This window comes from Pseudomyrmex gracilis, unplaced genomic scaffold (assembly GCF_002006095.1).
Source record: "Pseudomyrmex gracilis isolate BER0280 unplaced genomic scaffold, ASM200609v1 scaffold_340, whole genome shotgun sequence".
NCBI classification, from domain to species: domain Eukaryota; kingdom Metazoa; phylum Arthropoda; class Insecta; order Hymenoptera; family Formicidae; genus Pseudomyrmex; species Pseudomyrmex gracilis.
The window spans coordinates 56597-73183 of NW_018020924.1; the positions used below are offsets into that span (position 1 = coordinate 56597).

Consider the following 16587-nt stretch of genomic DNA (forward strand, 5'->3'; position numbering starts at 1 on the left):
TATTTTCAGGAACTTGTTTTCTTTTCAGAAAATCAATAATCGAATACGAGATAGAATAAAAAGATATTATATGTATGAAAGAAACTATGTGACAGAAAATTTTTGTATTTATTTAAAGTGCACTCAGTTTTTATTTTTATATAGTTTATAGTTGTTCGTTGTTTTTTTGTCTTTATAGAAAATCAAATATGTTAGATATTATTGAATGTATTTGCAATGATAAGTGTGAAATTGTAATATCATAATAACAACATATGTTGAATTTGTACAAATCCTGACACATACGATTTAGTAAAGTGAAAATATATTAGTTTTACTTTGTCTATCTAATAACAAGTGCAAAACGTTCAAACACTTATGTAACGTTCCATATATATTAAAAAAAAGCAAAATATTCAGTACAATATTCTCGAGTGTACATCGTACGATTCTCGTACCACTCAGTAAAACTCCGATATTATGACAAGACGAATTTCTGGTTTTTGGTACACCGGAAGTTGTTACGCGCATAACAGCTAGCTCGTAATTTTTCATTAGCTCGTATCTTTGGCAAACGATAACCCATCGGACTCTCCCGCAAGCGAAATATTCATGTTGCAAGCAAAGGCGGTTTTTTGCTGTTTAGCTGTCCATTCGACAAGAATAGGTGTTCATCGTTTGTCTTCCTACATTGATCGTCACGAAAATGGCAATAGTTATTGCCCATCGGAAGATCACGCGCAAAATATTTAAATGTGTCTTGGAGAATATATAGATTATTCGAACATAAAAAACAACACAAATTGATTACAAAGCAACAAAAAACTAATTGATCGAGCTGAGTCTCTCTACTCTTAGCAAATGGGTTGTTTAGCAAGGAAGAAGTATACATCGTCGCTGTTGTTTCCGACAATTGTTCTGATGGCAATGGGATTAACGGGATGTGTCATAAAAATAATATATTACGCGGAATCCTCTATAGACTATAATATTTCTGCGACTTTTGTCACTTTAACGCACACATGTTCAAAGAAAAAAATCGGAGATATTAATTATTTATTGTTCCGTGTAACAGATAATTTTTTGTGTTAATCTTCATAGATTATAATATGTATAATCAAAAATGTATTTATTAAAATCTAAATAAAAAAGGATCATAAAGAGCAGTAAAATACCGGTGGACATAAATAAAGAAAAGTATTTAAAAAAAGATATTTAAAAAAAGAAAGTGAAAAATCAAACAACAATACATTACTTATCATCGAGTGAATAGAGATGACAAAGAAAAGTATATCTGAAACGTAAAGAGATTGTTTTTTCTTAATTTTTATTTTTTTCATTTTACACACTTCATGTTTGATTTAACTCTAATATCCCTTAATTTTCTTATATTAGAAAACAATTAAGTGTTCTTAAAAAAATGCCGATTATCAACAATTTCGTGGAGAAATGCATTTTCAATTTCCATTCAATTTTACTCACCATTGTAACTACATGTTATTCTTAGTTATAGTGATCTCATCAATAAGATTTTGAACTAATATTGCCAATCAGTTCGTTCGATAATTTGTTTATTACTTTTTTCCGATGAGCAGCCTCACGTATTGAATTTAGTATTGCCTAAATATACGCAATGCGTTGTACAAGTGCTCTTTACGGAGAACGGGTTATAAATTTTCGCTTTAACGCGTTTATTCAGATTATTTCGCCAATGTTACTGTATCATCCGTACCGTCATCATATCGATACTGCCGGCTAAAAATTCAAACAGACGCAAATTTCCCTCCCGTTTTTTAGGGTTTTTTTTCTAGGCGATAGTATGTACATGTTTCGATCGTTCAGACAACAAACATTTGGTAGAATATAAGCAATGCCGAACGTACTCTTATTTATGAGAGCGTGATAGAGAGAATGAAAGAGATAAAGAGGAAAGACAGAAAGAAAGACAGAGAAAGAGACACAGAAGTAGAAGAAAAAAAGTCAAAGGAAGAAGACAAAGAAGATGAATATTTGCAGGGCCTAAAATTGAACCGACTTCTCTCTTTGTTGCCGTAAACAATTAAAATACATTCATCTTGTACGCGCGCGAATATCGATTTAAATCATAATGATCACATGATGACTGAAAGTGAAAACGAGAAAAAGATATACACGTATGAATGCATTTTTTTGCTGCTGCAAACGTAACGAATCTCTGATTCATACAAACAGAATGCGACTTGACTAAGTTGAGAAAACAGGGAAAGTTGATGATTGTGTATTATGATTCCTTAGAAGAACTCGTTTGCAATAGAAATTCTTCTTGCTTGATCAGATATCAAGTAAACTCACTGAGAGAAGTGAAAATAAAATGATTTTTGTTATTCTGCGCAGAACTTTTGTACATAATTTTCTAAAACGGAAAGCTATGAAAAGTTTGTCATTCGTCATATTTTTCTTTATTCGTTCAATGTCAATGTCTTCCTTTGAGAAGAAATGACATATTTACGTTCAACATAAAACTATCATCTAAATAGTGCATAATCTTTTTTTTGTATATGCAATTTATGTTCATATTATTTGAAAAAAGTGGTACAATATTTTCATATTCTTTATACTAGCATAAATAGAATTTCGAGGATATTTGGCATTCCAAAACTGCGAGTTAACAAGTTCACGAACAGATTTTTTGACGTAGATGAACTCGAAACGTGTATTACAAGCAATCGCATCTGCGATCGACGAGGCAGAGACACGCGCGCACGTGTGTGTGTGTGCGTGTGTCTGTACGCGCGTGCGTGCGTGTGTTTGTGCATGAGCTTAGTATTTTTCATTCGTTCGGCGAGCAAACCTGAGGCCCTGCAACATATCTCGAAACGTATTTTGAATTGAATTGCGTGCCTGTATGCAACGCACGAGATTTTCCTCAATCGTATTCCGTCGCGTCGACCTCTCTTTGAGCACGTTAGTCTGTACTAGCAAAGGTTCCAACAAAGACAAGACGCAACGTACAGTTCATCAAATGTCCGTACAATCAATATATAACAAATAGAGCACTGATCGTACAGCAGGTGTGNCGCCGCGCCGTCTCCTATAGCTACACACACTTTTTCATCAACCCAAAGTCGATTTCTCTTCAACAAAAGTTTGTTAGTTTTGTCAGTGATATTGAATATTTGGATAAATTAACATTGAGTTAAAATAAAATATAATATACATTTTTATTGTATTATATAAAAANAAAATAGATAAGTTTGTTTCTTCTCATTTTTCTATCAAAGANAAAACGACTTCTGAATTGGTGAAAAACTGAATTGGTGAACTATGACGGAAGCGCGCGACAAATTTTGGCGCACGCTCCGAAAAAAATCAACGAAGCGCGTCTTGATTACCACACATCCATTGTTAGCGCGACACGAGTATGCATATATATGTATGTGTGCAGACGTCACGACACGCGCGGAACGAGATTAATGTATGCATATATATGTATACATGTACACGTAATACAGATACAAGTACAGAGAAGTGCAAATCTTACGGCATCATATACACGTGACGTTAATATAGTTATACACAATGTGAGGATATACAGACTGTATATATATATGTATATATATATATATATATAGGCCTTGTTGATGATTACTTGTATATTACACTCACCATATTATAATCATCTATTTTGCTGATAGAGCGGAGAAAGATGTTGACCTTCACATTTGTAGGGCCATCTAACACGTCGACCGGAACAGAACAAAAGAAATCGATTAATTAAATCGGTCGCCGTGAACCGAGAATTGCTTGCTTTACTTTTGTTTTTCTTACTTTTGTTAATTCGCTTTTGCTTTCATTTTTTAATTTCACCGGAATAAGTTTGCGGTGTGGGAGATCACCGAAATGAATGAAAGGATGGGGTCGAAAAGGAAAGAGAGCGATTAGGTGATAAGATGACTCTGAAATGGTCTCTTATTCTCTGACTTTGATTTGTCGAACGTACGTATCACACGCAATAATGAATCGAAGACGCAATAGATGGATCACAAATGCTACTTCTGTCGATCGTGCGATATCCGAATGACTAGATAAACAACAAAACGTTATCACGTACTTTTGTGCCTCATCATAACGAGCTGTGCGATATATAAATTCGCAGTAGTTATGGGAAAATTATAGTTGTAACTGAATCGACATCTGACAGTGCGTGAATAATTTTACAATTTAGTCATTGAACTTTATGTTGCAAGAGATAAAACATCACAGAAGATATAATTAACAAAAGTTTTAAATTGTTACGAAATATTTTTTTAACAGGTCTTACATTGCCACGCGGCACAGAACGCGCATAAAAGACATTTCATTACACGGTTCAATGTATGTATAAAAGAGAACTTGAAGATGAGCTTTAGGTATATATATATGCAGATAAATACAAAAGATTGTAAGATTGACATAAAATTTAAATAAACACGCTATGCTACATTTTAATGTGATGCAATGGGGGTGATGCAATGGGGCGAACTATACTGCAGGGATTTAACAAACGTGTGTGTGTTTTTCTTTCTCTTTTTCATAGATATGTTAGCTCGATGAATCAATTTTGCAAATAAACTAGCGGGTTATGAGAACTATGAATCTTCTACAATCGAAAAGAAAGAACTTGTCTTACAAACTAACACAAAGATTAATTTAAATTTGCGGATGATCTCAGTATAATTTCTGCGTACGGGAGTATTTTGTATCGCAAAGATGAAATAATAGTAGGCACTAAAAGCGACAACTATTGATCTGTGCGCTTTGCCAAGTATAAATAATCTTGTAAGAATATAAGTAAGAAATAAAAAGTTACTGTGTTTTGGAAGTATACGCGCGCGTTAGTATACGAACGTACAGAATACTTGAGCTACGTACACGTCGTCGTGTACGTAGTCCCGGAACGACGAGCAATAACAGGCGCCACCGGTTGGCTGAATCCTCAAAAGAAGAATAAATATAGTAGTTTAACTATTTTAAACTACTTATCACAAGTTGTGTATGTGGTATGTGTATGTTAAAGTATGTTTGTTAAAAACGCTAAACAAAACTAAACAAGATATTACGCAAAAGTCAGTGCAACTTAAAAAATAGATGCAAATGTGTGAATACAGATTTTATTATAAATAAAATATATCCATAACACATACTGTCAAGATAATAAATCAGAAATTCTATGCTCGAACACTTGAACGTAGTAGACACTCGACATTAAAAAAAACGTGTTTTACTGCGGAGTTTTTAAGTGAATAAAACTAACTTATTATACGCTCTCTTGATCCGACCGTTCGTCCCCGCTCTCCGTATCGGACTCGACCAAATATCCGAATCGGCTTTTAACAGAAGGAATCAAATCATCGCGACTTTTTTGCTTGTTTTCGTGGACGCTGCTCTAGGGCGCACAAGCTGTGCTCTCACTGATGTCGTTACCACTTCGGTACGAGTGCGCGGCATGGGGCTAGTAGAAACACCTAGAAGAAAATCCTAGAATCCCATTGCCATGTTCAGTGTTTTCATCCTATAGTAACAGAGACTCGATGATAATCAAAAATTTATACGTACAAACGATGTTCAGATCCTATGATGGATAGAAGCTCGATTTCACTAAAGAGCGGGCGATTGTTCAACATTTGAATTTTTAAGTTACGATTTGTTCTCGATCTCGTGAAAAATTAAAAATTCTAAAACTACATTCGCGATCAACGAAATACCTTCTTTGCTACTAATACTATTAATAATAATACTATTAATACTTTGCTGTAATATTTTATTGAATATGATGAAAGAGAGAGAGAGAGAGAGAGAGAGAGAGAGAGGAAAAAGAGAGAAAGAGAAATGATCAATAACACGCGACAAATATAAAAAATTAAAAAAACCAAGTTCTATCGCATTTGTATTATAAAGATCTCAAGAGTTGTATACTTTTGTACCTGTATTATCTTTTATTATCTTTTATCTTATACATTATGCCTCATTTTAAAATTGAACTTTTGTTTAACATATTTATAATTTTGTTTTGTATTTTTTTTACGAAAAAATAAAGCAATTAAAAAAAAAATAAATAGCAATTTTATTTTTTGTACTTTTTAGAAAAAACCACATTGTTCGTATGTAGTCCACATTATTAAAATAATATTCGTTAATAAAAAGAAACAGAGAAACTCGATAATTAAAATGTTAAAGAAAAAATATAAAATAAACACAAAAAAGCGAGCATAAGTGGAAAATGCTTAGTAATCGTGCTTTACGCGCGTGAAAAACATATTCTCGTGAAAAGAAAGAATGTATTGATTTACCGGAATGTCTGTTAAAGTTTTGACAACTAGTGAAATACAATTCTTTCTACTCCGTCGACGACGTTCGCGCAATTTCAATTGTTGAAATAGCGCCTGGTTTTCTAGCAAATTTCTTAAAAAGTCTTAAGCCGTCAATTTGATGTTTATTAACGTTTATTTTAGGAAAGTCGTACAGCACAACTCAGACTAAATCACAATTAAATTTAGATTTCGCAAAATTTAGACGCTCAAAGCTCAAATATTTTGAATTAGACGTAGTATACATACATTTCTGTGCTTATAATCGTAAGCACAAAGAAGCAGAATTTGTAGATGTATATGTACACATAATTGAGGCAATATTTAGACATGTGTATAGCTTGATCGTAGACATTTATTATCTATAAATCTTTCTATACGCGTACAGTCATATCTAAAATAGATACACACCAGCCGAATAAAAGCATGCGCTTGACCCGTTCTTATTGAACGACAGATAGATCCGAAAATGTTTTGTGCCGCTAATCGGTACATTGCAGTTGCATTGAACGCTTGTAATCTCGTAAGCGACCTTCGGATATTGCTGTTTTGTAGAGATTTACTAAAGCTTTCCTCGTGCGTCAATCGTAGATTGCCAAAGAGATGGTTATTTTCAAGTATGAAAAAATAAACCAATCCTCTTTTTCTCGACACATGTATTTTTCTTTCGCGAACTTATTGTGGGTTAATGAAATATTACTGATATATATATATATATATATATATATATATATATATTTTTTTTTCTTTTATTATATCTTATAATTGCTTTTCTTGAATGCAAAACTAATATAACGAAGTAAAATCTTCTATATTACTTTGTAAAGTTACATAAAAATTAAATTATCTTTCTATTGGTTTGTGTAAATAGTAAAGTGCGATCAAACTGTATATGATAGATGGACTATTATTTATGCTTACAAGCAAGTATATAGTTAATTCTATCGTATATTTGTAAATACAAACAATATTGAAAATTTTTCTGGCAGTAAAAAGAAGAGTATTAATTAAAATCAGAACATAGATATAAGTGCGTAAATATCTATAATAATTGTTGAGACAGCAAAATAACATAAGAGAGTACGTCAAAGGTTTAAGTTTAAGGAGGTTAGATTCTGCTTTAGATCCTTTTTTAGTAGCACAATTGGATATACTTCCGAATGACCCCTGCTCCCAATCAATCTGAAATTTTGCACAAAAATAGTGTTCGATGGAACAAACAAAACGCGCGTAGTCTCCACTTCGGCAAATAAAAAACAAAATTTTTAAAAAAATAATAACTATATCGACTGAAATCGATTTTAGGTGTATTTCAGAATGATTTCTTGTCCCAATCAATCTGAAATTTTGCACAAAAATAGTGTTTGATGGCACAAACAAAACGAGCATAGTCCCAACTTCGAGAAATAAAAAACATATTTTTAAAAAATATAAAAACTATATTGACTAAAATCGATTTTAGGTGTATTTCTTATTTAAAACCTCGCTTCTCGTAGAAAGTGTATGCGTGGAAACAGTGCCTTCCGCCCCCTTACGGGGGGGCTCCACTATTCGAAAATCTAACCTAACCCACACACATACATAGGTTTGGATTGAACCTCGCTTTGCGTTGGAAGTTACTTTCCATATAAAGCGAGGTTCAATCCAAACCTATGTATGTGTCTAAAATCGATTCTATATATGTGGTAAGTTTTTAAAAACTTAAAAAATTAAAAAAAGTAAGTTCTTATGTTTATGTTGTAAGTGTGTAGGCAGGGGTGGGGCTGCGTAGGGGGGGCTGCGCAGGCGGGGGCTGCGCCCTCCCACAAGGGGGGCTACGCCCCCCCCCTCGCACCCCCGGGTAAAAATATAAAAACTAAACTGAGGTTTTTACAATATTCACTTCCAGTACTAGAAATCTATAGCACATGTGACGTAAAGTATAGATTTTTAGTACTGACAGTGAATATATATAATCTGGGACGCAGCTAGAGCAGAGATGCCAGATTCTGAACACTTGGTAGCATGCGGTAGCATGGAAGGGATGCGCACACAACCTCAGATCGTGTACGTGTGCGATCGCGCCCGAAGCTCGAGGTACACGATCTGAGGTTGTGTGCGCATCCCCTCCATGCTACCGTTGCTACCGCATGCTACCAAGTGTTCAGAATCTGGCATCTCTGAGCTAGAGTATATATATAGAGATAGTGGCGCCACCTCGATAGACACCTTGCAGGGAGGCTCCACTATCAAAAACGCAAATTTTCCAAAGAATCACACGATAGACAGTAGATCTTGCCTTCTGCAAAAAATGAATTTGTAACTTTTCGTGCAAAGCATGCACTACTCTCATCACCCGCTACTTTAAAATCCTTTTCAGTGAGTACAACTATCATATATAATATTTTTATTATGTATTATATATGTGTATACATGTTATATAGAATCGATTTAAGTCGATATAAGTTTTATTTTTTTTTAATTTGTTTTTTATTTCTCGAAGTTGGAACTACGGTCGTTTTGTTTGTTCCATCAAACACTATTTTTGTGCAAACTTTCAGATTGATCGAAAAAAGGAGTCATTCTGAAATACATCTAAAATCGATTTTAGTCGATATCGTTTTTATTTTTTTTTAAATTTGTTTTTTATTTGCCGAAGTGGAGACTACGCACGTTTTGTTTGTCCCATCGAACACTATTTTTGTGCAAAATTTCAGATCGATCGGGAGTAGGGGTCATTCGGAAGTACACCCGCACAATTGATGAATTGAGATTTTTTGCGAGATTTGGTATTTCGGTAGTGTCCTCGTAGACATTTATGTATTGACTCTGTAATCGGCTTTCCTCTTCTTACTATAATGCAACATCAAAAAGCCTTTTTTATTTTCTCCAATATTTTCTGCTTGTCGTATACTTATTCCCTCCCAGATCTCTTTCTCTCTCTCTCTCTCTCTCTCTCTCTCTTTCTTTCTCTCCCCGTCTTTTTATATCTGATTTCCTCTATTTCTTAGTTCTACGCGCCACGCAATAAATGATAACGATATCAATAATAAAGTAACTACATTCAGCTACCTGGAGTGAATAAGGTTATACGTAATAATCGGGAAAGATACAAATCTCAGATTATTTAATCAATAATTAGTTCAGTATTATATAAAAAACAAATGTTTATAGTATCTACTATATAATATATATGTGTGTGTTGTTATTCTCATATTTATATACGATCATACTTATGTAAATAATACTATACTACATTTTTTAGATAATTAAATTGTGATGAACCGTTCTTACTTTTACTTATCTTTGTTATTATGTATATATGTGTGTCTATATTTTATTGGTTACTGTTATTAATAAATTATCAACATATAGAGAGTCATTCGATAAATTTTCGAGTATAACCGATAAATTCTTAAATGTCATCATCTTTTCTTGCACTTAACGCGTGAATATTTTAAAAACGGTCTATAACGGTAGGTTAATCGCGGAGAGGATCGATCAGTAAACGACGAACGAACTCAAAGTAGGTCTTGCTTTGCTCGGTTTTGGTGAGAACGCATGTTGAAAATTGGAACTGTCTATAACGAGAGTCCGCGACAAAGTCATCTTTTACATCGTTGCTACACCCGTGTATAATTGATTGGTATCAGACCTGTCTAATTACACTGCCTCTGTGTCGTATTTGCAATTGGCAATTCATGGTTAATCTCAACTTTGTCGCGATAGCACAATGTCGTCGTTTTCGCCAAAAGATCGTCATTGCGACTTCTCAGGTTATTTTCTGCTAAATGCGTATTTGCCAAATGTGCGTCGCGCATTTCTTGCCATTATTTTAAAAGTACTGGCTAGACGCTGTTTCTCGCGTTTATTCACTGTCTAAAGTTTAATGAATGCGATATAGATCAGTTTGGACATAGTCCAAAAATCAATTAATAAAACAAAATTGTATACATTTAATCGTAGAGATATATATTTATAGTGAAACAATAGTACTTTATAATAAATCTTTTTATATTGCTAAATAACAATAGAAAAATTACAACTTGTTTTATTTTTTTTTCCGAATGAGAACAGACGAATCTGCATCTCTTATATTGTATATATTATGTGAACTCTGCACGTTATGACGAAGAGAAATAAAAAGTATGCTGAATATACGTGAATCTTGCGGTTCGCATAATGCGGTTCTTGAAAAATTAATTCTTGCATTTAGATTGCGATTGCAGCGGTTCTTGATTTACACCAGCGATTACACTGCTGACATGACTTGCACTTTCGGTTTTTCCGCAATGATTACATAAGGTCTATAATAAAGATCGTTTTCTTTCAAAGTGAACGTTTCTTTTAAATGTCAAATATAAATCGCACAAAGTACATTTGATTTTCATTTAGATGGACTTAAATAAATGTAGCATACAAATGTGTGTGTATGTGAATATGTATTATGTGTGTGTGTGTGTGTAGTTACGTTTTCAAACCGTAAGATTATTAAGAATGAGATAAAAAAGGTTGCACACACTACCGCAGAGTTGTAGCAGCATGAGATTGTTTTAGCGAGTATATTATCGCAAGGTGCAATAAAAGGGTTAAGGAGTGAGTCATACATCTCATACTATATGTATGTACATATGTGTATACAGAGTCTACTAGAGATACATATACATATATATAAGTATATATATACGTACGCACACGTACAATAAAATAAACAATGTATTGTTAAAATACTGCAAAAAAACGAGAAATACGAAGACGAAAAAAAGACACGTGTGCGAATAAACGAAGAATATATAGATAAAAGAAAGAGAGATAGAGAACGCGCCATTACGTATATAAGTGCATTATATGTACACAGGAGCCGCACTATATCGTGCGGCTCCAAGAGAAATATTTTTTCGAAATTTCTCTTTTAATTGCTCCTACTGCTGCGCGCAGTTCTTCTTCGGCCTCTGCCAACGGCTCGAGATCGAAGGAGAACGGCGCGCGGTAGTAGGAGCAGCCGAAGGAGAAATTTCCGAGAAATACTTCCCCTGGAACCACACGATATGGTGCACTCCTTTGTACATGTGTGTGGTATGTACGTATTTGCTGTATTGCGAGGCGGAGCATGTATCTATAAGTTGTATGTGTGTATGCGAACGCGCATGTGTATGTATACATATGTACTTGGCATTGAAGACTCAACGCGGATAAACATAATCGCAACAAGTCAAAAAAAGATTTAATTTCTTCAAATTATCTACCACACAACAGCAGGTGAGCGACACTATATATTCTAATAGAATCTTGTAATTACGCACAGCACGACACTAAATAGACGGAAAAAAAATTCGCGGGAAAAGAAGAGATATAGGAACGAGATTGTATCACTCATAATATGAAAACCAACTCGATACAATTCAATGTATAAAAATATAATTTCTGAGTACAATTAAATTTCGACAAACACATTAGAACTTTTTTGTGTATTACAAAGTTATTCGGACCAATGTAATTTCCATTGAACTAATTTTCAATTATTGAATATTATGTACTTATTAGGTGACAAAATAGAGACAATTATTACAATATAGAAGTTTGCATAATAACGTCACATAATTACATTAGTAAGTTAGTATCACATTCATTTGTCATCTGCGTTTCGTGTTCATGCGATCTGTGTTTCGCGAAAATGCAGAAACACGTGTCTTCGTCATGCATTTTGTGTAGCGTTCAATATCGGCGAACGATAGAGCGTCGTGCTATTCGTAAGTTTCAATTCATTCATAGACATACAGAATAGATACTTGCTTAACGTAGAGAATATGACGGTAGGTGGAGTTACAAAAGAGCCACGAGGCGGGCCTCGAGATACGCAACGGGTATTTGGTGTTTAGCACGAGGAGGAGAAGAGAGACACAAAGAAGTAGATTGAAAATGTGTCGTCTATACATCGTGAGATCAAAAAGGAATTAGGATACTATTATAGCGACTTATAACAAATAAATAAACGTGTGCGTACACAGGCTTTTCCATCGGCGTCGGAAAAATAGTTCATTAACCAGACGTCTTATCGATTTCTCGATTTCTCTTTCGTCTAATTTTCATATAAAATTAGTATAATCTTTATTTTTTCAACAAAGACACTCAAGTTTCAAATAAAACTCCTACTGTTTAACTCTAGATAACTAACCATTCGCAAAAATGACGAAGCAAATATTGGAATTACGTAATATCGGTTGATCCGCTTACGCCGCGAAACCCCGCGCTCCTAACTTTTTCTAACCCGTTAAAACAGTGCATTGTGCAATGTTGTTTCGATAAGAAATGATTCAGTTTTAGAGATACATATTAGTTTGTTATCAAAACAACGAAAGCTTAGTAACAACGTAACTTTTTTCCGAAGTAAGTGAGGTTTACTTTAAATTTTTTTATGCATTTTTTAGTTTATTATTAAAATGTGAATATTCCTATTTCATTTTAATAGAATTGTTTATTAGTTATAGGACTTTGCACATTAATGTAGTTAACGCTCCCATGTGGAGAATATAAGATAAACATTTGTTCGAAATGTTTTAATTAACAGATTCAATACCAAATGTAACTTTTTTGTTATTTTATTTGTCCTACTTCTTTATAAAAAAAATATACTTTTTTTTGTTAAAAAAAAACACTTCAATTATATTTGTGTTTTTAATTGACGGCGTCATTTTTATGAATGCTTAGTAATAACGTTTCTCAGAATCTTAGTTATCTAGAAAAATTGAAAAATAACCAAAAAATAAATGTAAGAATTAAACTTATCTTTTAAGTCTATAATTTTAGGAAACAAAAGATCCAATATTTTTGCATTAAATATAAAATTACAAAAACATTGCCTCCAAATTCGCCAAGGAATTCGTCATTAGACTGTCTTCCGGCAACGATGGGACTCCCTGTATATCGTATCTTTGTATTATATGTGATCGTTATACATCTCCCGCACAAAGTAATTTGACGAGCGTCCGAGGAACGCACATACGCACGCACACGCGCGTCACGTCAACGTATAGCACATACAGTTCTTCTTTTAGATACGCGCAGATAGAATACATAGTAACAAAAACACCCAGCATTAAATATGTTACTTGTATATAGTAATAAGACTCATATTTGTGTGTGTGTGTGTGTATGTGTCTTTCATTTTATATATATATATATATATGTATATGTATATATATATATATATATATATATATATATACACATCAACGAAGTGTGTTGCATTCCTCTTCAACTTACCATAGTAACGTCATCTATTTTTGAGATACTTCGAACAAATATGTTGACGCGGACAACCGCGGGCCCATCTAACATGGCAAACAGAACAAATAAAATTAATCAATCTCTGAGCAACAGTCAGATATATCGAAGATAAAGATGTGTGCGTGTGTGTACTATAATGAAATAAAATTCTTCTCAACCATCTCTCTACGATTAAACCATGAGTGAATATATTTTATTCGGAGATTTTATCTGTTCGAAATTTTCGAGGATTTCCGAGAATTCTCTCTCTCTCTCTCTCGATTACAATTTCATTTATCTAAACTCATCTCTTCTTCCGACTGTGCTTATCTCGCTCTTTCGATTTATTCGTTGCGTTTTCCTGCTCCGAGATACTGCAGTCTTACGAAGCGGAATCGGATTTAACGTTCGACGAGCGTTCCAATGCGCTTATTATCGTTGAAATGTAATGCCGCTGTTGCAAGGAAAACGTTTAATCGCGATCTTAAAACGCGACGATAAACTTCGGTTCAAGTGAAAAGCTTGTTTTATTAACCGTTTCGCGGTTGTAAGCGTATTTTTTCTTATATAGGGGTAAATAGTACAGTTATTGGCCTCCCAACAGTAATTGGCCATGTAGTAAAGAAGTAATAAATATAAATAAATACTATCATTATATTCTAAATTATAAACATTTTGGTAAATATACAGAAAAGGGGAGCCCCCTCCGATTGGCTTCTCATTCACATATATTATTAAGATTACCTTCCTGAGTAACAATATGAAGGTTTTAGCCGTCGCTCATTGTTTATAAAAAAGTTATGAACAAAAAAAGTTTCATGAATAAACTATCGTTTTTCGACACCGTGTACATTTCAGAAGGAAATGAGTAATGTTTATGTTGCCAACAATGTGTGTATATGTAGCATATCCCGAAAGTTTCTGTTTTGTTTTGATTTCTTCGTTTGTAATCGCCTTTTCGCTCAATGTGTAATTTTGATACTAGAATTGATGTCTTTTTCGACATAATGAGTGCAATATATCATTACATTAAATGTGAGATGTATTTATGTAAAAATATATGTGTTACACACAAACATATTTATGGATTGAATCGCTATACGATTTGTTTTCATTTCTTCGTTGTAAGCATGTAGGCAGGGGGAGCTGCGCCCCCTGCAGGTGGAGGGGCTTCGCCCCTCCTCCCTGCTCCTCTCTCGAAAAAAAATAGAAAACGACTTCTGATTACAGCTTCATGTCGATAGTATGTACGTGGTTTTTAACGACACTTAATCAGAAGTCGTTTTCTATTTTTTGTCGAGGAGAGAGCAGGGGGAGGGGCAAAGCCTCTCCACCTGCGGGGAGCGCAGCTCCCCCTGCCTACATGCTTTCAACACACAAAAAATGTACATGTTGTCGGAAAAAAAGATTTATTTATGAAACTTTTTTTGATCATAACTTTTTTATAAACAATGAGCGACGGCTAAAACTTTTAGAAACGTACTCAGGAAGATCATATTTACAATATATGTGAACGAGTAGCCGATCGGAGGGGGCTCCCCTATTCTGTATATTTACCATATATGTATATATATACAGGATGTCCCAGAATTGGTGTAACATCTCTCGTGAACAAATAGAAGGAGTAAAACTGAGTCAAAAAGTTTTATACCATTTTGCTAGATTCGCAATAGTTACCGAGATCTTAATTAACAAAGATCAGCGAATAAGCATGCATCGGGCTGTCTTACGCGCTTAAGACAGCCCAGTGCGCTTCGCGTGCTTACGGTGTTACCCGTAGCAGCATATGGGAGGAGCTAATATAACAGCATATACTATAACATATACATATTAAAATGTAATTGTGCGAAGCGCGCCGGGCTGTCCTACGCGCGTAAGACAGCCCGATGCACGCTTATTCGCAGATCTTTATTAGTTAAGATTTCGGTAACTATTGCGAATTTAGCAAAAAATGGTTCAGGACTTTTCGACTCAGTTTTACTTCTTCTACCTGCCTACGAGCGATTGTACGGCAATTCTGGGACACCCTGTATATATATACAGGGTGTCCCAGAATTGGTGCAACATCTCTCGTAGACAGGTAGAAGTAAAACTGAGTCGATAAGTCCTATACCATTTTTTTCTATTATTTATAATAAAGGAGTAATTATTGAGTAAATCAGGCCAATCAGCGTAGACCTTTAGCCAGGCACACGTCAGTGAGCGCTCACACACACCAGGCGCGCGGCTCACTGACGTGCGCCTGGCTAAAGGTCGGCGATGATTGGCCTGATTTACTCAATAATTACTCCTTTATTATAAATAATAGAAAAAAATGGTTCAAGACTTTTCGACTCAGTTTTATTCCTTCTACCTGCCTACAAGAGATTGTACGGCAATTCTGGGACACCCTGTATACATATACAAGGTATCAACAAAAGACCGCCCAGTAAGTACATAGCGTTATTTCTCATTAAAAACTGAGTTGTAAAGTTTTGAATTATTTTATTCTATTATATGTAATAAAGTAATTATTGAATAAATCGGGCCAATCAGCGCCCATCTTTAGCCAGGCGCACGTCAGTGAGCCGCACGCCTGGTAGTGTTCGTGAGCGCTCCGCCGCTACAGCGGTCGGCGCGGGAACGCTACGCCTTCGCATACGTCGGTAGCATAAAAAGCTAAAAGTCAGCGCTAACTGGCTTGATTTATTCAATAATTACTTTTTTATTATATATAATAGAAAAAAATGATTCAGTACTTTTTGATTGATAGTTTTTAGTGAAAAATAATGATATGTACTTACTAGGCGGTCTTTTGTTGACACTCTATATATATATTGATCATATATACAGGGATGATTTGATGTAACATCTCTCGTAGACACAGGTAGAAGGAATAAAAACTGAATCGAAAAGTCCTATACCATTTTGCTGGATTCGCAATAGTTACCGAGATCTTAATTAACCCTTCTTTGCATGATGATGGAAATTTTAATCATAACATTTAGTGAAGAAAAAAAGGTACTCAAAAACTGTAAACTAAATATGTGACAAAAAA

General features: G+C 34.4%; 1 protein-coding gene across 10 annotated transcripts in view; it reads right to left on the reverse strand.

Moving 5' to 3' along the window:
- Window positions 1-16587, reverse strand: part of LOC109860178 (glutamate-gated chloride channel) — a 50295-nt gene that overhangs the window by 7901 nt on the left and 25807 nt on the right. For 5 of the 10 annotated variants that reach the window (XM_020439087.1, XM_020439082.1, XM_020439089.1 and 2 more), the window contains one exon: window positions 13548-13615. The exons of 4 other annotated variants lie outside the window; for them this stretch is intronic. In XM_020439087.1, coding sequence (XP_020294676.1) covers window positions 13548-13615 — 68 coding nt within the window. Of the gene's footprint in view, window positions 1-3624; window positions 3693-13547; window positions 13616-16587 lie in introns of all 10 variants that reach the window. One more of the 10 variants, XM_020439085.1, reaches the window with a different exon arrangement.